At 44.6% G+C, this 23,562-nt stretch overlaps 1 protein-coding gene across 4 annotated transcripts in view; it reads right to left on the reverse strand.

Moving 5' to 3' along the window:
* Window positions 1–1,109: 1,109 nt before the first annotated feature.
* KREMEN1 (kringle containing transmembrane protein 1) overlaps window positions 1,110–23,562 on the reverse strand; it is a 108,373-nt gene continuing 85,920 nt past the window's right edge. For 3 of the 4 annotated variants that reach the window (XM_049866954.1, XM_049866950.1, XM_049866953.1), the window contains exons 6-10: window positions 16,495–16,827; window positions 15,493–15,654; window positions 13,497–13,581; window positions 4,972–5,128; window positions 1,110–2,318 (exon numbers count right to left, since the gene is read on the reverse strand). In XM_049866954.1, the coding sequence (XP_049722911.1) occupies window positions 2,301–2,318; window positions 4,972–5,128; window positions 13,497–13,581; window positions 15,493–15,654; window positions 16,495–16,827 (755 nt within the window). In that variant the 3' untranslated portion in view covers window positions 1,110–2,300. The remainder of the gene's footprint in view (window positions 2,319–4,971; window positions 5,129–13,496; window positions 13,582–15,492; window positions 15,655–16,494; window positions 16,828–23,562) is intronic. The other variant, XM_049866951.1, reaches the window with a different exon arrangement.

Genomic DNA, 23,562 nt, shown 5'->3' on the forward strand with positions numbered 1-23,562 from the left:
TGTCCTCCCTCCATCCATTGCCAGCCTGTGGGCTGGGCAGACCCTCCTCGGCATCTCTGTCTGGACCTGTGCATCTAAGGAGCTTCCCGACTGGCCTCTTTGCCCTTGGTCTTACCCTACCCAATCTGTTTTTCATAACGCAAGCAAGTAAACTTTCTAAACCAGGAATCTGATATCACTTCTTTACTGTTTTTCCTGTACGGGTCTCATGGCTCATGAATGGTGGATTCTGAACCCCGGCAGGCTGGCCACAGGGCTGTGCCCTCAACTACTACATATCCTCACCTCTGAGCCTCAGCTTCCTCATCGGCAACATAAAAACAAAAACCCAGTTGCCACCCAGTTGGCTCTGACTCATGGCGACCCCTTGTGTGTCAGACTAGAACTGTGCTCCACAGGGTTTTCAGGGGCTGAGTTTTTGGAAGTAAATCATCAGGCCTTTCTTTTGAGGCACCTCTGGATGGACTCAAACCTCCAACCTTTCCATTAGCAGCCAAAAACATCCACTGTTAGTACATCCAGGGACTCCAATGGCAAAATAGGGGCCACAACACCCAAAGTGCTGTTAGGATATGCGGAGTGCCTAAGTGACCTAACACAGTTGGCAACTCTTCCAGGGAGCTTCTATTCATATTAAAAAGAAAACAGGGGGAGAAGAAAGGGAGAGGGAGGAACTGGTTGCTCTGAAAGGCAAGGTCACTTCCACAAGGGCTCCTAATTAATTACATAAGCACTCATTTGATTTTCATAATCCCTCTGAGGTGGAGGTACAGTTACTTGCACCTTCCAGGTGAGGAAGCTGGGGCCAGTTCAGACCTGGGTCTGGAGACCAGTTCAGACCTGGGTCTTTCTGAGTCCAGAGCCCTGTGCTCTCGCCACCAACCTCCCCCGCCTCCCTCTCAAGTCTTACCAGCTAAAGAGCAACTGCGGGGCAAGGCCGTGAAAGACAGTGATGGGAAGAACCAGGGGAATGGTGAGGCGCAGGATTAGAGAAGAACGCAGCGTCACACAATGGGATACCTCCCCCACCCCCTGCCTAGTACTCCCCCCAGAAACTACGACCAGCTCCACCACTGTTTCTACAACAATGAGAATATTTATTTTCTCCAGACAGTAAAAATAACAGTTTTCTCTCTTTTGTAAAAGTTAAGTACCGTTACATTCCATTTTCTTAAATAACAAAATCCTAAAAATATATATTAAATTGTATACAGTGCGTCACACTTCATCTTATATTTTAAAATACGATGTTTCTATTTTATCCTCAAAGTTGCATATTAAGAGCATATTTACAAATAAAGCCTTGTCATCCAGAGTTGAGATCCCCGCGAGAAGGTGAGTTCGGATGTGGGAAGGTCCGGTGCTGTGTGAACCCGGGCGGGGGCGGGGGTGGGGGGGGCAGCTCCCTGCAGGCAGGGAGGGGGCCTCCGATATGGGTTTCTAAGACGCTTCTTTTCATGAAGCAATAGTTACCTCTGGCTCTCCTCCACACACCCCCTTTCTGACTTGATGATGCGTATGTTCAACCTGGCAAGACAGGAGCTGTGAGATGGGCCCGTCAGGGGTCGGCCCCCGAGCTGTCCAGCCCCAGGGCAGGAGCTGTGGCTGGAAGGTTTGAAAACACCCCACACCAGGGCAGCTAAGCTGAGAGACTTGGCCAGGAGGTAGAACAGTGAGGAAGGTAAACAAAGACACCAGAGGAAATACAATCAAAAGGGTAACAATTCCCAAGGTAATAACCAAAGCAGACATTAAACACGCGGAGATTCGCAGCCCAAGAGGGTGGCTGGGATGTGAGCAGGTAGCTGGCCTGGCTGGCTGGGGGGATCGGGGGAGAGTCTGGCAAGGCCTCATCAGATGAGGGGTACAGATCTCAGAGGCTGTCCACTTTTTTTTTTTTTTTTTCCATTATTCTAGGTATTTATTAGTGGTCATCGTAGGCTGTCTACTTCTAAGTGCCTGGAGACTAAGTGTGCAGTGCCCCCAGGACTCACGGGGGCTTGGGGACAGCCTGGCTGACTATGGCTGGACCACAAACCCGGTAAGGCCGACTCCTGACTTGGTGCTGAGCAGGCGTGGGTGTGTGACTATGCCCGGGCACACCCCACAGGTTTGCCTGCTGGCCAGGACAACTGTACTTGAGAGTGCTTTGATCTTTGCGGGTTTCTGACTGATTGGAGTCTTGAGCCAGAGCCCACACTTCAGAAGTTACAGCAACCCAGTTACCTCGCATCTGCTTGAGAGGCCTCAGGTCTGCTCTGAAGTCGGAGGAGGTGGGCACCGGGGTTCATTCCCACTGGTCACTCCTTTGCATGCCACTGGACAAACGGGAAGAACACGGGCACCATGTGTGCACCTCCTGAGACACCAGGGAGCTGCCCCACAGCCACCCCAAGTCAGTCATCACAGGATGTGACTAGGTCAGCTGGCAGAGGGCCCCTGTTGGTGCCACACCGAGAGCAGGGCTGTGCGTGGCACACGGGCTGAGGCAGGTCTAGAAACTGCAGGTGGCTTTGGGCACAGGCTTCAGCACGGCCATTCACGGTGGTCCGAAAGGCCCCTTGTGCAGTCTTCTCTGTCCTCTTTCACAGTCTCCTCTGTGCTCTGTAATTTACTTTTCTCAGGGTCACCCCTTTCCAATCACCTCCAGCCCCCATGCTCTCACTTATGAAGTAGTTTCTTCTTCCTGGGTACCCCTTATTTCTCAGGTGCTGGGGGCCTCTCTGTGGGTGTTACCGACCAGCCCTTGCCAGGCCCAGCCTGAGGCATTTATAGAGCCTCAACTTAGGACAATTTACAGCCTCCTTTCCTCATGCTGTACCAAGCTGGGCGTGGGCTTCCTGAAGCTGCGCCAGGGCCAAGAGGAACAAAGCCTGGGCATCACAGTGTTTCCTGGGACCTCCGTGAAGGGACTGGTACAGCTGTAGGCTTCAGATAGCACACTAGCGCAGGGCCTGGCCTCCCTGGCCAGAGATCCAAGATGGGAGGGTGGTGGGCAAGCATGGTGCCCCAAAGGACAGCACTTAGCAATCAGCGTAAGCCCTAGTCAGCTGAACAACTGTCCCTCTGCCGGGGTGAACCCTTCCCAGGCCTTAATTCCACACTCCCTTTATGCTGCTAATGGGTCTACTCACAGCACAGAGCCCTTCTCAGTCCACAACCTGACACTTGTCTGTGAGAGGAGATTCCACAAAAGCCAGGAATACTTGGAGGGAGACAGACATGTTGGTACATTTCCAGGGGTCCCTGCATATAACAGGCCTCTGTCCTCGGGCCCAAGGGTCTGTAGACAGCTGCTCCAGGATAATCGCCCTTTCTAGATCAAAGCATGAAGATCATGCCTAGTGGCTCTGTTGTCTACAACCGTGGCTGCACAGGCCTCACACTGTGTCTGGGCAGTGCCCCTGCCCTCCCTGTGGACATGCTGCCTGGCCTCCTTCCTCTGGGTGCCCCTGCCTGCCAGCTCCAAGCATCTCTCCTGGACTTAGGTTGCCGACTATTGCCTCTTCCTGCAGACACCTCCCAGCTGGCCCCACCCTGCCCTCTGTCCTCCCAGGAATGGCCAGGTACAGAAGGGTTGCCAGCGTGGCAGAATCCTGGGAAGGGTCATGGCCTGGGGAGGTAGGCAAAGTGTTTCAAGAAGCCAGATGCCAAACAAGCACTGAGTGCCTAGGGGAGAGTCATGCTCTGACAAATGGCCCAGCCAGGCCTTCAGAGCGGCAGGCAGCTCTTCTCTCAGCTGTTGCTGACAAAGCCTGCTTTCGAATGGTGAGGACATCTGAATTAGAGATGGCACTCACACCACCAGCTGGAGCTCTCCATCTGAGGAGCCCCACACCCTCCCTCTCACTCCTCACATCATCTCTGCAGTTCACCTACACATCTGAGGGATGCGGGGGCATGGGACCAAGGGCAAGGACCTGTCCTCTTCCACCAAGCCATGCCTAACCCCACTCCAGGCCCCTAGGAAGGGTCAGACAGGGCCACAGGGGGCACAGCCCTCAGGGTGCTTTTCAACTTCTTTTTTAACTGGGAGACACCTGAGCAGGGGATGCAGGCTCTGGGTCTCACATGGTGCTGCCTAAATGCTGCATCACAATATTTATACTCCTATTCTGAACCAGAGTCAGCCTGGAGAACCATGGAGAGATGGCGGCCTGGCCTGGTTCCCCAGGACCAAGCTCAATCTAACAAGTAGTTACTGAGTACCTATACCAGCTTCCAGTAAAGTCTGTTGCATGAAGAAATGCATGAATTTTTATGTGATCACTCTTCAAGCTTGCTCTGGTGGTCACAGAGCTATGAAAATAAAGATACAGAAAGAAGCCTGTATGGGGGAGATATCAAGGTGATGTGAATGGGAGTCACCAGATCCAATTCTCAAGCCCGCCCCTGCTGGAGGAGGCCCATGCTGGTGCAGAACCTTGACAGCAAAGCCCCGGAGTTAGCCCAGAGCGTGGGGCCCTCTTTATGCTTTGGGGGTGCTAATGCCCAGGGGTACACGCTTGTGCAGAACCAGGATAATCTTTGAGAGATCTCCAATTCTCCCCGTCTAGCCCAGGAGAAACTGATCTGTTGGTGGACCAAACAGAAGAAGAAAGAGTCAGCATACAGTATGCCTACCACCACCTGACAGTCATCTAGAATGCACCTGAGCCCAGTGCCCGACGCAGCTCCCTCTGTCCCTTGGGCCCACTGCTCTCAGGACAGAGAGGTGGAGGCAGAGAAGGCCGGGACACCCAAGCCTTCAGTCTTTTCTCCTGAGTGCAATCGATGAAGCAGGGTGAAACCATGCTGCATGGCCCTGCAGCGCAATCCCTTCCCATCTGAAGGGGGCACCAGAAGGGGCCAAGGCCGAGGGAGAGGCAGGGAAGTTGGTCAGAGGAGCACCACGGGAGAGCTCGACCCCCAGCAGCCTGAGCTTGCACAGGGACCTGGTGTCCTGGCACAGCTGGGCTTTTAGTCACTCACGAGGGGATTCCGGTCATCTTGTTGACTCTGACCCTTGAGCTTCTTCTTAAAGATGGAAATCGAAGTAGAAGGCTTATAAAAAATGCTCCAGATTTCCCCCGAAGTCCCTGGTTGATGGCAACCCCTAAGGTCCCCTGGGGCAGGAACACGATGGGACCTGTCAAACACAACATAACTCAATGTTTCAAGCAGAGCAGAGCAAAGCATCTAAACAGCTGACCACCTCATGAGCTACCTGGTACCCACTAATGGGGCGTTCAGTGCAAGGCCTTGGCAAAGCCCTAATTGTGGCCTTTAGAGACTATGGATGAACTGTGTCCTGTGGGCATCAGGGCTGCAGGGCGGGGTGCAGTCCAGCAGATTTCAGTTCAGAATCTCAGAGAACTTTCTAACTGGCAGAATTATTCAAATCTGGAAAGGGTTGGCCAGAGAGATAATGGTTTTCAAATTTTTTTTTTTTTTCAGGATTATGACTTTTTTTTTTTTTATAATAACTTTTATTAAGCTTCAAGTGAACGTTTACAAATCCAATCAATCTGTCACATATAAGTTTACATACATCTCACTCCCTACTCCCACTTACTCTCCCCGTCTTGAGTCAGCCCTTTCAGTCTCTCGTTTCGTGACAATTTTGCCAGCTTCCCTCTCTCTCTATCTTCCCATCCCCCCTCCAGTCAAGAGTTCCCAACACACTCTCAAGTGTCCACCTGATTTAATTAGCTCACTCTTCATCAGCATCTCTCTCCCCCCCGCTGACCAGTCCCTGTCATGTCTGATGAGTTGTCTTCGGGGATGCTTCCTGTCCTGTGCCAACAGAAGGTCTGGGGAGCATTGCCGCCGGGATTCCTCTAGTCGCAGTCAGACCATTAAGTATGGTCTTTTTATGAGAATTTGGGGTCTGCATCCCACTGATCTCCTGCTCCCTCAGGAGTTCTCTGTTGTGCTCCCTGACAGGGCAGTCATTGATTGTGGCCGGGCACCAACTAGTTCTTCTGGTCTCAGGATGATGTAGGTCTCTGGTTCATGTGGCCCTTTCTGTCTCTTGGGTTCTTAGTTGTCGTGTGACCTTGGTGTTCTTCATTTTCCTTTGCTCCAGGTGGGTTGAGACCAATTGATGCATCTTAGATGGCTGCTTGTTAGCATTTAGGACCCCGGACGCCACATTTCAAAGTGGGATGCAGAATGTTTTCATAATAGAATTATTTTGCCAATTGACTTAGAAGTCCCCTCAAACCATGTTCCCCAGACCCCCGCCCCTGCTCCGCTGACCTTTGAAGCATTCATTTTATCCCGGAAACCTCTTTGCTTTCAGTCCAGTCCAATTGGGCTGACCTTCCATGTATTGAGTGTTGTCTTTCCCTTCACCCAAAGCAGTTCTTATCTACTGATTGATCAATAAAAAACCCTCTCTCTCCCTCCCTCCCTCCCCCCTTCGTAACCACAAAAGTATGTGTTCTTCTCAGTTTTTACTATTTCTCAAGATCTTATAATAGTGGTCTTATACAATATTTGTCCTTTTGCCTCTGACTAATTTCACTCAGCATAATGCCTTCCAGGTTCCTTCATGTTATGAAATGTTTCACAGATTCGTCACTGTTCTTTATCGATGCGTAGTATTCCATTGTGTGAATATACCACAATTTATTTACCCATTCATCCATTGACAGACACCTTGGTTGCTTCCAGCTTTTTGCTATTGTAAACAGAGCTGCAATAAACATGGGTGTGCATATATCTGTTCGTGTGAAGGCTCTTGTATCTCTAGGGTATGTTCTGAGGAGTGGGATTTCTGGGTTGTATGGTAGTTCTATTTCTAACTGTTTTAGATAACGCCAGATGGATTTCCAAAGTGGTTGTACCATTTTACATTCCCACCAGCAGTGTATGAGAGTTCCAATCTCTCCACAGCCTCTCCAACATTTATTATTTTGTGTTTTTTGGATTAATGCCAGCCTTGTTGGGGTGAGATGGAATCCCATCGTAGTTTTAATTTGCATTTCTCTAATGGCTAATGATCGGGCGCATTTTCTCATGTATCTGTTGGCTGCCTGAGTATCTTCTTTAGTGAAATGTGTGTTCATATCCTTTGCCCACTTCTTGATTGGGTTGTTTGTCTTTTTGTGGTTGAGTTTTGACAGAATCATGTAGATTTTAGAGATCAGGCGCTGGTCTGAGATGTCATAGCTGAAAATTCTTTCCCAGTCTGTAGGTGGTCTTTTTACTCTTTTGGTGAAGTCTTTAGATGAGCATAGGTGTTTGATTTTTAGGAGCTCCCAGTTATCTGGTTTCTCTTCATCATTTTTGGTAATGTTTTGTATTCTGTTTATGCCCTGTATTAGGGCTCCTAGGGTTGTCCCAATTTTTTCTTCCATGATCTTTATCGTTTTAGTCTTTATGTTTAGGTCTTTGATCCACTTGGAGTTAGTTTTTGTGCATGGTGTGAGGTATGGGTCCTGTTTCATTTTTTTGCAAATGGATATCCAGTTATGCCAGCACCATTTGTTAAAGAGACTATCTTTTCCCCAATTAACTGACACTGGTCCTTTGTCAAATATCAGCTGCTCATACATGGATGGATTTATATCTGGATTCTCAATTCTGTTCCATTGGTCTATGTGCCTGTTGTTGTACCAGTACCAGGCTGTTTTGACTACTGTGGCTGTATAATAGGTTCTGAAATCAGGTAGAGTGAGGCCTCCCACTTTCTTCTTCTTTTTCAGTAATGCTCTGCTTATCCGGGGGTTCTTTCCCTTCCATATGAAATTGGTGATTTGTTTCTCTGTCCCCTTAAAATATGACATTGGAATTTGGATCGGAAGTGCGTTATATGTATAGATGGCTTTTGGTAGAATAGACATTTTTACTATGTTAAGTCTTCCTATCCATGAGCAGGGTATGTTTTTCCACTTTTTTATGTCCTTTTGAATTTCTTGTAGTAGAGCTTTGTAGTTTTCTTTGTATAGGTCTTTTACATCTTTGGTAAGATTTATTCCTAAGTATTTTATCTTCTTGGGGGCTACTGTGAATGGTATTGATTTGGTTATTTCCTCTTCGATGTTCTTTTTGTTGATGTAGAGGAAACCAAGTGATTTTTGTATGTTTATTTTATAACCTGAGACTCTGCCAAACTCTTCTATTAGTTTCAGTAGTTTTCTGGAGGATTCCTTAGGGTTTTCTGTGTATAAGATCATGTCATCTGCAAATACTGATAGCTTTACTTCCTCCTTGCCAATCCGGATACCCTTTATTTCTTTGTCTAGCCTAATTGCCCTGGCTAGGACTTCAAGTACAATGTTGAATAAGAGCAGTGATAAAGGGCATCCTTGTCTGGTTCCCGTTCTCAAGGGAAATGCTTTCAGGTTCTCTCCATTTAGAGTGATATTGGCTGTTGACTTTGCATAGAAGCCCTTTATTATGTTGAGGAATTTTCCTTCAATTCCTATTTTGGTAAGAGTTTTTATCATAAATGGGTGTTGAACTTTGTCAAATGCCTTTTCTGCATCAATTGATAAGATCATGTGGTTTTTATCTTTTGTTTTATTTATGTGATGGATTACATTAATGGTTTTTCTGATATTAAACCAGCCTTGCATACCTGGTATAAATCCCACTTGGTCAGGGTGAATTATTTTTTTGATGTGTTGTTGGATTCTATTGGCTAGAATTTTGTTGAGGATTTTTGCATCTATGTTCATGAGGGATATAGGTCTATAATTTTCTTTTTTTGTAATGTCTTTACCTGGTTTTGGTATCAGGGAGATGGTAGCTTCATAGAATGAGTTGGGTAGTATTCCGTCTTTTTCTATGCTTTGAAATACCTTCAGTAGTAGTGGTGTTAAGTCTTCTCTGAAGGTTTGGTAGAACTCTGCAGTGAAGCCGTCTGGGCCAGGACTTTTTTTTGTTGGAAGTTTTTTGATTACCGTTTCAATCTCCTTTTTTGTTATGGGTCTATTTAGTTGTTCTACTTCTGAATGTGTTAGTTTAGGGAGGTAGCGTTTTTCCAAGAATTCATCCATTTCTTCTAGGTTTTCCAATTTGTTAGAGTACAATTTTTCGTAGTAATCTGAAATGATTCTTTTAACTTCATTTGGTTCTGTTGTGATGTGGTCCTTCTTGTTTCTTATTCGGGTTATTTGTTTCCTTTCCTGTATTTCTTTAGTCAGTCTAGCCAATGGTTTATCAATTTTGTTAATTTTTTCAAAGAACCAGCTTTTGGCTTTGTTAATTCTTTCAATTGTTCTTCTGTTCTCTAATTCATTTAGTTCAGCTCTAATTTTTATTTTTGTTTTCTTCTGGTGCCTGATGGATTCTTTTGTTGCTCACTTTCTATTTGTTCAAGTTGTCGGGACAGTTGTCTGATTTTGGCTCTTTCTTCTTTTTGTATGTGTGCATTTATCGATATAAATTGGCCTCTGAGCACTGCTTTTGCTGTGTCCCAGAGGTTTTGATAGGAAGTATTTTCATTCTCGTTGCATTCTATGAATTTCCTTATTCCCTCCTTGATGTCTTCTATAACCCAGTCTTTTTTCAGGAGGGTATTGTTCATTTTCCAAGTATTTGATTTCTTTTCCCTAGTTTTTCTGTTATTGATTTCAAGTTTCATTGCCTTGTGGTCTGAGAAGATGCTTTGTAATATTTCGATGTTTTGGACTCTGCAAAGGTTTGTTTTATGACCTCATATGTGGTCTATTCTAGAGAATGTTCCATGTGCACTAGAAAAAAAAGTACATTTTGCAGCAGTTGGGTGGAGAGTTCTGTATAAGTCAATGAGGTCAAGTTGGTTGATTGTTGTAAGTAGGTCTTCCGTGTCTCTATTGAGCTTCTTACTGGATGTCCTGTCCTTCTCCGAAAGTGGTGTGTTGAAGTCTCCTACTATAAATGTGGAGGTGTCTATCTTACTTTTCAATTCTGTTAAAATTTGATTTATGTATCTTGCAGCCCTGTCATTGGGTGCGTAAATATTTAATATGGTTATGTCCTCCTGATCAATTGTCCCTTTTATCATTATATAGTGTCCTTCTTTATCCTTTGTGGTGGATTTAAGTCTAAAGTCTATTTTGTCAGAAATTAATATTGCTACTCCTCTTCTTTTTTGCTTATTGTTTGCTTGATATATTTTTTTCCATCCTTTGAGTTTTAGTTTGTTTGTGTCTCTAAGTCTAAGGTGTGTCTCTTGTAGGCAGCATATAGATGGATCGTGTTTCTTTATCCAGTCCGTGACTCTATGTCTCTTTATTGGTGCATTTAGTCCATTTACATTCAGGGTAATTATAGATAAATAAGTTTTTAGTGCTGTCATTTTGATGCATTTTCATGTGTGTTGTTGGCCATTTCATTTTTCCACATACTTTTTTGTGCTGAGACGTTTTTCTTAGTAACTTGTGAGATCCTCATTTTCATAATGTTTAACTTTATGTTAGTTGAGTCGTTACGTTTTTCTTGGCTTTTATCCTGAGTTATGGAGTTGATATTCCTTTTTGTGGTTACCTTATTATTTACCCCTATTTTTCTAAGTAAAAACCTAACTTGTATCGTTCTATAGCGCCTTGTATCACTCTCCATCTGGCAGTTCAATGCCTCCTGTATTTAGTCCCTCTTTTTGATTATTGTGATCTTTTACCTATTGACTTCCATGATTCCCTGTTATGTGTATTATTTTATTTATTTATTTATTTTTTAGAATTAACCTTAATTTGTTTGTTTTTGTGCTTTCCCTATTTGAGTTGATATCAGGACGTTCTGTTTTGTGACCTTGTATTGTGCTGGTACCTGATATTATTGGTCATCTGACCAAACAATCTCCTTTAGCATTTCTTGTAGCCTCGGTTTGGTTTTTGCAAATTCTCTAAACTTGTGTTTATCTGTAAATATCTTAATTTCGCCTTCATATTTCAGAGAGAGTTTTGCTGGATATATGATCCTTGGTTGGCAGTTTTTCTCCTTCCGTGCTCTGTATACGTCGTCCCATTCCCTTCTTGCCTGCATGGTTTCTGCTGAGTAGTCTGAACTTATTGATTCTCCCTTGAAGGAAACCTTTCTTTTCTCCCTGGCTGCTTTTAAAATTTTCTGTTTATCTTTGGTTTTGGCAAGTTTGATGATAATATGTCTTGGTGTTTTTCTTTTTGGATCAATCTTAAATGGGGTTCGATGAGCATCCTGGATAGATATCCTTTCGTCTTTCATGATGTCAGGGAAGTTTTGTGTCAGGAGTTCTTCAACTATTTTCTCTGTGTTTTCTGTCCCCCCTCCCTGTTCTGGGACTCCAATCACTCACTCGCAAGTTATCCTTCTTGATAGAGTCCCACATGATTCTTAGGGTTTCTTCATTTTTTTTAATCCTTTTATCTGATTTTTTTTCATCCTTTTATCTGATTTTTTTTCAGCTATGTTGGTGTCGATTCCCTGGTCCTCCAGATGTCCCAGTCTACATTCTAATTGCTCGAGTCTGCTCCTCTGACTTCCTATTGCGTTGTCTAATTCTGTAATTTTATTGTTAATCTTTTGGATTTCTACATGCTGTCTCTCTATGGATTCTTGCAACTTATTAATTTTTCCACTATGTTCTTGAATAATCTTTTTGAGTTCTTCAACAGTTTTATCAGTGTGTTCATTGGCTTTTTCTGCAGTTTGCCTAATTTCACTTGTGATGTCTTTAAGCATTCTGTAAATTAGTTTTTTATATCCTGTATCTGATAATTCCAGGATTGTATCTTCATTTGGGAAAGATTTTGATTCTTTTGTTTGGGGGGTTGTAGAAGCTGTCATGGTCTGCTTCTTTATGTGGTTTGATATGGATTGTTGTCTCCGAGCCATCACTGGGAAACTAGTTTTTCCAGAAAATCCGCTGACTGGTACGCTGGCTCCTGGCTCTGAAAACAATTGCTGTCTCCCCGTATTTGTTCATGCTCCGTCTCTAAATCTGTGTTTGTTGTTCAGAGTTCGTAGATTGTTATGTATGTGATCGATTCACTTGTTTTTCCAAGTCTTTGTTGCAAGAGGGATCCGCGGTAGCGTCCACCTAGTCTGCCATCTTGGCCCCGCCTCCTTTTTTTTTTTTAGATAGCAGAACTCTTCCTTTGAATGATATTTATGTTCACCTGGAAGTTCACTTAGCTAAAAGAGCTTGATAAAAGCAAAACTGCTCTGCTTGGTGTAAAGGCCTGCCTTACCTCTAATGCTTCGCCCCTCCGCCCCATGTCAGCCCCAGGGCTGCCTGAGAAGGTGCTATAGATGGACATCAGCCCTGTGCTTTGGGGCTCACGGGCCCTGAGGGCCCCGGCTGTGCTGTGAAATGCTGGGCCCGTGCAGGGCGGGGGGACACGTAAGCAGGATGGGGCCTGAGAGGATTTTCCAGAACGTGGGAGTTGTGGTTTTTTAAAAATATGTATAAAGGGCATGACAGTGAGCTTAGTAAACAATAATACAGATATTATTCCCACTGAAAAATGTAAAGTTGAGGGTGGAGATGCCTGTGTAGAGTGGCAAGTTGGAAATATAGGAAAGAATGTGGCCAAAGGCAGCCCTCACAGTGCAATGGAGGAGCCTGCATTTAACACATAAGAGTCTGCAGCAGAGGGCAAGTGGCAAGATCAGGAGAAATTCAGCTGCTTCTACTGGACGCAAACATTCAGGAAGGCCTTGCAACGGGGAGCACCCAGACCGGGAACCACGTGAAGACAGAGCAGGGCCCCAGAAAAAATGAGAATGGACTACCCTCTGGAAGCACACAAACGTCATCAGCAGCATAAACTGCCCTTTCCTGGAAGGCAGAAGTGTTATGTGAACAGCAAAATAAGGGAGGTCTGAATTGAAGGATGAAGCTTCTATAGCTTCTTCAATAATTGTTTTATTGTGCAAGCAAGGGTTAGAAATGTTAGAATCTCTTCCTAAGAGTGCCTCCCAATTTTTAGGGGAAACCCTCCCCCCCCAAAAAAAACCAGTAACCAGTTGCCATGGAGTCGATTCTGTCGTATCGCGACCCTATCTGTGTCAGAGTAGAACTGTGCTCCATAGGGTTTTCGATGGCTGATTTTCAGAAGTAGATTGCTAGGTCTTTCTGCCGAGGTGTCTCTGGGTGAATCTGAACAACCAACCTTTTGGTTAGCAGCCAAGCATGTTAACCATTTGCACCACGCAGGGACTAGGTGTCTAGAAAACACCAGGAAATGAAAGCACTGTTGGCCCTAGGAACCTTTGCTCTCATATAAAGACCTCTTTATGGGGCCAGCAGCAGCCAAAAGATGGGAATGGTTGCTTTTTATGCTCAGACTGTTTCAATCCTCCTTGAAATCATATCCTTTGGACACAGGAGCAAACACAATCCCTCCAACCTGTGTGAGATTTGTCCAGTTGTACATTTCACTCTGCAGAGAATGAGAAATGTCTAATGCTTTATGTTGGCTAGGACTAAGGGCTTTGGAGTCATGCTCTGATATTCCAGTTGTACCCAGACAAATGAAGCATAGTAGAAAAGGAATCCAGAGGCTTCCCCTTCCCAGGATCAGGCAGCTCTCTCTTTTACTCACTTGAACGTGACATGCAGAAGTATCTTTGCTACGATTGCTGTGACTGTGAGAATGAGGAGAGTTGCCAGGCCATACACTGTCCATCCTGCAAGTGCAAAAGACAGGTTTGTCAGATCTGTTTGTGCTTGGTTTTCAAAAGGAGGTCTGCTGGAAGCCCTGAGTGAACACTGGGAGCTCCGAAAGGCAGGGCTGGCTGGGGAGCCCTCTGTAGCTGGGGGGGCAGCCACCAAATGCAGCCGTGGGAACAGCTGAGAGCTGGTCTGAGCATGGAGCCCCAGGCCTTCCGAGTGCCTGTCCTTGCTTAGAGCTCACTCTTGGAGAGAGGCAGAGTGGTGAGGTCCAAAGTGCACTGGACTCAGTCGAAAGGGGTCTGTCTCTACCATTGGAATCACTGTGCAACTGCAGAAGAGTTACATAAAGTCTTTGGGCCTCAGTTTCACTGAGATGTGTGACCTATAAAGCTGTCCTGGGATACACAAACAAATTACATACAGCGAGCACTGCAGCGGCTCTGACCTTCCATGGTGGGTCCTGCAGGGATTCCGTGAGCAGTCTAAAAGCCTCTAGGCGAGGTACTCGCTACCGGTACTCTCCAGCTCCCCAGCTCATAGAGGCTTTGGCTTCCTTGGCAGAAAGGAGGGCCAGGACATATATACTCTCTCAAGTACCCAGCTTAAGCCACAAGACCATACCCAGTGGTGTCACTAGGGTTGGTGTTACCCAGTGCGGTAACTCATAGTGTCACCTCCCCCCCAATGGACCTCCTCCTGTACCAGACCATACAGAATCCTCAATAATGTTTATTATCAATTTTAATCATAGAATAATACGTGATATAGTTGTAAATTGCTCAAATGTAATAGTTCTTAGATTATATAAATACTAACAAGCTTGTTTTGTAAAATCTTTCTACATTGAATTATAACATTACATTATTGGTAATGCAGCAGAAGTCTTTTTTGATCTTTCTCCTCCTTTTCCTTTAATTACAGCTTCATTCTCAGCAAAGTTATTGATATAGGTTCACAAATACTAATTACCGCAATACTGTAGCTAAAACACGAGAAAATCTGACAAAATTAGCAACTGTAAAGCCACCAGAAGCAACAAAAGCAGCAGCACATGCTTGTAGCGCGTGCAGACGGCATCACCTGACTCGACGTGTCACTGTAATCGGGTAATAATGACGGCTCTGACCAGAGTGCGTTAGAAGCTTCAAAAGTAAATCGGCACAGAGTTTCAGCTTTGCGGTATATTGATATATGTAAGCTGGGCTTACGAAAAATGTTTTTGTTGTTATAACTAACTACAGGGATATTTTCATAAAAAATAATTTTTTTGTGTGCTGAAACATCACAAAAATTTTAAAGACAGTCCTTTTGGTGTCAACCTCTCTGACAGTGTCACCTAGTGCAATCCACACCTCCTGCATCCCCATTCTGATGCCACTGCCTACCCACTCTCTCTCTCTCTCCTGCATGACTCTTCTAGCTCTTACCAATATATGATTTGTTCGTTTTGTTTTTTGTCTTTCTCCTCCCATTTAAAATATAAGCCACAAGAAGGCAGGGATTTTGTTGGGTTCACTGTATCCAAGAACAGTGCCTGGCACTATGGAAGCACTTAAATACTTTTGAATGAATGAATGAATGGAGCTGTTGCCAATGCCAATAAATTTAGGGAGCTACCAATGGAACTCTAGAAAGAAGATCTCAAAGTGAGGAGACACTGGATTAGCTGAATTGCCGTGTACACAACATTCAAAAGGCACGTGTTGGATCTCTGGAGGTGAGTATTCTCTCCTAAGGACTAAGGAACCAAGCCAATGAGACAATTTCCTTCAAAGGCCAGGACAAAGTATAGGTCATGGGGCCAGTACCTCCAACCTGTCTCTGAATGAGAAACGCTCAAAGGCACTTCTGTTTCTGTAACTGCCAAGGGCACTACCTTCAAGCTCTGAGGCCTCCACCCCGTATTGATGGTGCCCGAGAACTGCTACCTGGGACGGTCTGAGGTGGGTGGCTGGGGCTGGTGGTAATGACATAGAGGACTTTGGAGGACCGGGCAGCACTGACGCTGAGGTTGGCCTGTTCGGTGATCACTTCGGCCAGGGTCTGGTTGATGGTGGGCCTCTCCTGCGGCTGTTCTTCCTTGATGGCTGGAAGATCAAAAGGAATTAAGTAGGAGTAAAGCTGACGGAGACAACAGAGAGCTGTGAAGGAAGAGGGCGCTGATTATGAAGAGGGGGCCGCTTTCTTGGATTCAATTCTGGGTGCAAAATTCTGAGTGGAATAGCTCCACTCACCACATTGATTCCCAAAGCAGAACCTGTCAGGCTCTGGCTCTGGTGCTGAAGGAGCTGTCAACTTCTACTTATTTGATTGGTCTCTTCAGAGACACCTCAGCATACTTTGGAAGGCCTTCTTCCTTTCTATCTATTGACCCAAATCCTGCTGTTCTTCAAGCCCGTCCCACCCCTGGGAAGGCCACACACGAACTCTATTCAAGGCCTGCTATTGCTACCCAAGATAACACACGCTAGGTCTGAGATACCTTGCTCTGGGCTTCTGGTGTATTGGCAAAGAGACATGGCCACACACGTGTGTTCACATTAGAGGGGCCCAGAGTGTGCGCCACCTCAGGACGGTTTGAAGAAAGACAGGAAATTGGTCTTTTGGGATGGGCGGGAATGTTTAGAGGCAGCAGGACGATCCAAATTACCTCTTTAGATCCTTTCAACTCTTCCAATCCCAGCTCTTTAAGTTACTTTTTCACCCCACCCCACCATGAAAGCTGTTATTAGCACTACTAAAATAGCAAAATGTATAGGTTTCACCTCTTTTCTCTATCATGAAACTTACACAAGTTATGAAATGGGAGGTGAGAAAACCCACAGGTTCAATTAGTAGCTCCTTACAGTCCTCCCAATGAGAGCTGCCTGAGGCTCCTAAATCAGGACCCTGAAGGGTCGCCCCCCAAGGAAGCAAGGCGGTCTTACCTTGGTACAGGACAGCAAATCCCTGGGCCTGATTGACACGATCAGAGAAGAAGTACAAAATGACGAAATCCAGAGAGACATTAAAGGACAAAGGGGGGCGGTTCCTTCCATTGAAGCGGACCAGGACCCGGTGAGTGTAGCCATCCAGCAGCTCTACCATGTCTGCGGAATCCCTGATGTCAAATAAGGTGAAGTTGAAGTGGATGTGGGAGGCGCCCGGGACGCGAATGGTCCAGTAGCAGACCCTCCCTGTGGCGTAGGTGTCAGGAAAGTCCGGGGAGTAGACCACTGCAGTCATAGCAGAGTAATTCCCGCCACAGGCGCCCACGAGAGCTGGGGAGATAGAAGGACACTGGGTTCAGTCTGGGTCTCAGCCACAGAGCACGCTGTCCAACTTGGTTATAATCAAGACTCTCCCTGACTAACGTCATCCAGTTTGGGATATTGTTTTTTTAATCTACAAAACCAGACCATCTTATGTTTCAGGATCTGATCACAAAATGAATTACTTAAACCCTGAACAAATAGCTGTGGAAGCTTTTCTTTTTTGTCTAGGAGACCTGGAATGAGAGCACAGCGTGGTGGTGCAGCCCAGGCCAGGGCGGGCTGGAGTCAGAGAGTCTGGATTCTGGCTGGCTGGGCCATGTGATCCCAGGGCCGCACCTCCCTTTCCAGGCCTCTCATTTCTCTCAGTTTTGAGGATCGAGAGACTACCACCTGCTCCTGTATCGTATGAATGCATGAGGACAGATGAGATAGAACACATGAAAATACTGGGACCCATTTGGAAGGGAGGGGTTTGATAAAGTAAGGTTGTAAAAGGAGAAGGGCTTTACAACTGTGCAGGCATCCCTGACACGTTAGAGAAGCAACACTCACGTGAGAGGTCCAGGCTCATTTTTCCAATGAAAAACTATGGCACAAGAAAGAACCTTCCGCTTGGGGGAGACACGCTGGATCTCTTTCACTCTGTGCTGATGACAGCTGATTTCTCAACACCTGTTTATTGATCGGTAGGTTCTAGGGAGGGGACACACCATTCCACCATAGCTTACACAGTGAAGTGTAAGCAAGATCCCAGAAATGAAAAGTCCTTGAGAGGGCGTGTAGAAGGGCTTTACCATTTACTAACTGTATAAATTTGAGCAAGTTACTTAACTTCTGTATACCTTAGTTGCCTCATCTATAAAATGAAAGTGGTAGTAACAGTGTCTCCTTCATGGGGTTATAAGAAGTAAATGAGTTACTACATGTAAAATGTTTAGTATAGCTAGGGCCTGGAACATAGTAAAAGCTAAGTAAATAGGAGCTATTCTATTATTACTTGAAAAGAATAAAGTATGCAGATTAAACGTATATTTCAATAGCAAAGGCAGGCCTTAAATTTGGAACTTTTGGTCCCCAGATATGTGCCATGCTGACAGTACATCCAATTTAGCAATTTTGAGAGCAAACACATGATATCTATGATGAATCATTAAAATACAGTGACAATTCAACAGGAAACGTGAATCTTATCTTTTGGAGGGGAGGTTAGCCTGACACATACAATCTGGGCAGGTGGAAGGTGGGGAATAGACCTCTGATGGCAGGGGGTCAGAGTCCTCCTCCTGCTTTCTGTGATGGCCTCTTGGAGTCTACGAAATACAATTACTAACAAGTCACAGCAGTCAGAGCCTACCCATCCTTATGCCCTCAGTCTTTTTCACCATTAATCTCTTCCTTTCCCACCAGGATGAGGACAGGGATCTTGGTCTGTGGGGCCTTGGGCAAATTACTGAACTTTCATGAGTATCAGTTTTCTCATCTGGAAAATAGGGATATTAGTGCCTTCATCACAGTATTGTGAGAAGTAAAGGAGGTAATGCCTGTAAAGTGAATAGCACAGTGCCTACAGATGATGAGTGCTCAATAATGTTACAAAACATAGCCCAATCCATATGACTAACTCTTCTCATCAGTGCTTTCAAGCTGAGGGGGTCCCAAAAGTCCAGCCTGGGTGATCTCAGTAACCCACTGTTGACTCCAGCCGACCTGATCTTCTCTTTGGTTCTGTTAGTTCAATAAATTACAATTCCAGGGGTACAGAGGTTTGAAGTCCCCATCAGCACTGTGTTTACACTTCAGCGACTTCTTTAAGTTCTTGGGAGCTTGCTGAAAGTCAGCCATGGGACCTGTGCCAAATTACTCGCTGGTGGGGCAGTGACTGAGCAGGCAGCTTCCACCAGCTGCCTCTGTCAACTCTCCAGATCTGAGGAGCCTGGAGGACTCCCGTGATTACCCGAGAGCAGTAGGAACTTGCGGACATTCTGACTGAGACCCAGATTTGAGCTGCACTGATAGCTTGGCCTGATGTTCTGGGGGGCAGAGAGTATAACCTGATCCCTTCTCGTCATCTAATTTCTCTTCCTATCTCTTTAGAGAGACATCTTTGCCCTCACAAATTACAAGACAGTCTGTAGTCACCATCTCCAAAATGTTCAGCCTTATCCAGTTGGTCATAAGGATCTACACGAGGTTCTGCTTGAGCTAGTTAAAATATTTAATCTCTATAGACAAAATGGAACCCTGGTAGTGCAGTGGTTAAGTGCTCAGCTGCTAAGCAAAAAGAACTGCAGTTCGAACCCATCAGTCGCTCTGTGGGAGAAAGATAAGGAAGCCCTATGGGGCATTTCTACTCTGTCCTATAGGGTTGCTCTGAGTCGAAATCAACTTGACGGCAACGGGTATGGAATGGTATAGGTGAAACTTTAGAGATTATTTCTACAGTGCTGCATTTGTGCCTTTCTTGGCAGAGCAGTGCGGTATGAGCTACCGGGTTGGCTACTGTCAGAGGCTCTGGAGACTACAGTAGACCACCTTTCAGAATGCTAACCTTCTTAGTGCCTGAGTGAATGGAAGCCGGAGAGGGCAGCTTCTGGAGAGCTACATTAGGGCCAACTGAATAATAATTAGTACAACTGGGCAAACTTTGTTTACTTAATTTTTAAGCAGTAAACTAGATCCATTATTACGATCTATTTCATTATTGTTAATAAAAGGAGTTCTAGTCACTGAAATAGATTAAAAATGTGGCAAAGTGGGGTTTGAATCCTGGTTCTGGCACTAGCTTGGACAATTATCTTCTGATTTGCAGTTTTCTCATCATCGGGGCTGTTGCAAGGATTAAATAACATAAAATACACAAAAGTACCTGGCGTTGAGTCTCACACACAGCAAACATGCAATAGATAGCAGTCTTTTCCATTATCATTAGCTCATTTTAGTGTATCTTTGTGTGAGGAGCAGTACTGTCTCCTGAATCTATTTCTAGTACCAAAGGTGATACTTGGTATAAAAGTGACTAAACCAAATTATTGCCCAGAGCAATTTTTACACTTCTGGTAGAGCACAGTACTAACTAAAACAGATAATTTTATCTGCCACACAGCAGATATCCAATAAAATGCTGAATGAAAGACTGTTATGTAAAAAGTATATTCTTTTTCTAACTGAGATAAAGTTCACCTAACACAATTCACCAATTAAATGCTTTTTAAAATTTTTTATTGTACTTTAAGTGAAAGTTTACAAATCAAGTCAGTCTCTCATACAAAAATTTATATACACCTTGCTATATACAAAAAAAAAAAAAATTTTTTTTATATAATATACTCCTAGTTGCTCTCCACCTAATGAGACAGCACACTCCTTCCCTCCACTCTCTGTTTTTGTGTCCATTCAGCCAGCTTCTGAACCCCTGTGCCCTCTCATCTCCCCTCCAGACAGGAGCTGCCTACACAGTCTTATGTGTCTACTTGATCCAAGAAGCTCGCTCCTCACCAGTATCATTTTCTGTCCTATAGTCCAGTCCAACCCCTGTCTGAAGAGTTGGCTTCAGGAATGGTTCCTGTCTTGGGCTAACAGGAGGTCTGGGGACCATGACCCCTGGGGTCCTTCCAGTCTCAGTCAGACCATTAAGTCTGGTCTTTTTATGAGAATTTGAGGTCTGCATTCCACTGCTCTTCTGCTCCCTCAGGGGTTCGCTGTTGTGTTCCCTGTCAGGGCCATTTAAATGATTTTAAAGTATATGATTCAGTGTTTTTTAGTATATTCACAATGCTGTGCGACCATCACCACTGTCTAATTCCAGAACATTTCATCACCCCACACTTAAACCCCGTACCATTAGGCAGTCACACTCCGACCTCCCTTCCCTCTAGTCCCTGGCAACCCTAATTTGCTCTCTGCCTCTATGCATTTGCCTATTCTGGACATTTCATATAAATGGATTCAGACAGTATGCAGTCTTTTGTGTCCAGTTCCTTCACTTAGCATAACGTTTTCCAGGTTTATCTACACTGTAGTACACATCAGTATTTTATGCATTTTTATGGCCAATAATATGCCATGATATGGATATACCACATTTTGTCTATCCATTCATCAGCCGATGGACATTTGGGTCATTTCTACTTTGGGGCTATTACGGATAACGCTGCTATGAACGTTTGTGTTAAAGTTTTTGCTTGAACATATGTTTTCAGTTCTCTTGGGTATATACCTAGGAGTGAAATTACTGGGTCATAAGGTAATTCTATGTTTACCTTTCTGAGGAACCACCAAACTGTTTCACACAGAGGCTGCACCATTTTACATCCTCACCAGCAGTGTGTGAGGGTTCCAATTTCTCCACATGCTCAACACTTGTACTTTTCCATTTTAAAAAAAAAATTAAAACTGTATTCTATTTAAAGTCGAAAAACAGGTGGTAAATCCCAGCACCCTGCTTCTGTTTACTCTCTAGACCCAAAGCTTCTACTCCCAGAAAGGTATTTCCTCTCTTCACGTCCTAGGACTTTCTTCTGTAATAATAGTAATGCTATCATGGATTGAACTGTGGACCCCCCCAAAAAAACATGCATTGAAACCCTAACCCTTGTTACCTGTAAACATGACCCTGTTTGGAATAGGGGTCTTCTTTTGTTATGTTAATGAGGCCACAGCAGAGTAGGATGGGTCCTAAACCTAATCATGTCTGAGTTATAAGAAGAGCAGAATAGACACAGAGACACACATGGGGGAATACAGACTCCAAAGGATGCCAAGAAATGCCAAGGAACTCCTAGGAATTCCTGGGGCTACTGACAAGGAAGGACCTTCCCCTAGAGCCATATCCTGAATTCAGATTTCTAGCTTCCTAAACCATGAGAAAATAAATTTCTGTTCTTGAAACCTACCCATTTGTGGTATTTCTGTTAAGGTGGCACTAGCAAACTAAGACAAATGTCTACCTCAGATGGCTGCCAGGAGGACTCGATGTGTTAATTTGTATAAAGCCTTCATCATACCAGATATTCAATAAATGTTTATTTCCTTTTTTTTTTTTCTTTCCCCACTTAAGAGTATACCAGGTATTTTGTAAGCTCAATACACATATTCTCCTGAGTTGGCAGAGAATCTTATAATAATGAACTCTGGAAATGAAAGGCTAAATAGATATGCAATGCATATTATTTGCCAATATAATTTTATTTTTGTTGTTGGTGTTGAGAATATACACAGCAGAACATACACCAATTCAACAACTTCTACGTGTATAATTCAGTGACACTGACTACATTCTTCAAGTTGTGCAACCATTTTCACCCTCCTTTCCCGAGTTGTTATTTGCCAACTATTCCTCCTTAAGTGTTACTCAAGGTTCAGTGTTTAGCTGCACAGGGGTAATATACCAAACATTCCTCTTGAAATAGCTGGATGTATAGGAAGCCATTATAGTCTCAAATGGATACACTTAGCTAAAAAGACCAAAAGTGACCACATGAGTTCTGGTGGCCAGTCCGCTGGCCCAGTACGAACACACGTTAGACAACATCTAAGCTATAGCCTGCAAAAGGCTCAGTTACAGACTTGGGCTAGGTTCTATAGTCACCGTATGTAGTGGGTTGAACTGTGTACCCCAGTACCTGTGAATGTGACTTCATTTGGACATAGGGCCTTTGCAGATGTAATTAAGATGAGGTCATACTGGGTTAGGGTGGGCCCAAAACTCAACTACTTATAGGGAGATTTATAAGCAGAAAGAGATTTAGAAACAGGCACACACACACAGAGACTCAGAAAGGAGACACAGGGAAGACGGCCATGTGATGACTAAGGCAGAGATTGAAGTGCTGCAGCTACCAGCCGGCAACCACTGTAAGCTAGGAAGAAAGGAGGATTCTTCCCTGGAGTCTTCAGAGGGAGCATGGCCCTGCCAACACCATGATTTTGGACTTCTGGCCTCCAGAGCTGTGACAATACATTTCTTCCATTTTAAGCCACCCAGTTGATGGCAATTTGCTATGGCAGTCCTGGGAAACTAATATACCATATGACATTTTTGCTTAAAACTGAGCCACTGAGCCAAGTTGAGATGTCAGGGGTGTATCTACTTTAGCCTAAGGACTAACAAAGACACTAGAGACTCTATGTACTTCTCAGGAACCTCAGGCCTTTTCTTTTGTCTGCCTCATTTGTGACTATCTCCTTTCTACCATTTTAAAATCTGGCACTGGACTGGAGCTGTGAGTATCGTAAAGCCTCACTATCACTAAGAAGCACAAGGATGGAGGTAGATTATGATGAGAGATCAGGTGCCCAGTGGCGAGAACAAGGTGCTGGAGAGGTCAGATCCAAGCCCCATTTAGAACACCCCCTGCCTCTAGCCAGAATCTCAAGAATGGGACAGGCTAGAGAGGATGTGGATCAGGGTACACTCAGCACGAGGCTTGGAAAAACAAGAAAGCATATGCTTTCTTTTCAGATACATGACAATAAGATATAAATCCCAAGTGCCTTAAAAAAATACAACAGTTAAAAGGGGCTGGAAATTACATTAAACCAAGAGGATATCCAAGCTGATACTGAACAGTTATATCAGTGTCTATATTAAATTAGAAAAATTATCTTTTCTAGGTTGTCAGAGTATCTCCCAATAGGTCGCTTCTCTTAAAAGCACTTGGCACAATTGTAATTAATTACTTGTTAAGTGTCTTCCCTTCCAGAGGGCAGAGGCCGAGAATTCTTGCTCAGTGATGTATCGTC

The sequence above is a fragment of the Elephas maximus genome, chromosome 22 (genome assembly GCF_024166365.1).
Source record: "Elephas maximus indicus isolate mEleMax1 chromosome 22, mEleMax1 primary haplotype, whole genome shotgun sequence".
Lineage (NCBI taxonomy): Eukaryota > Metazoa > Chordata > Mammalia > Proboscidea > Elephantidae > Elephas > Elephas maximus.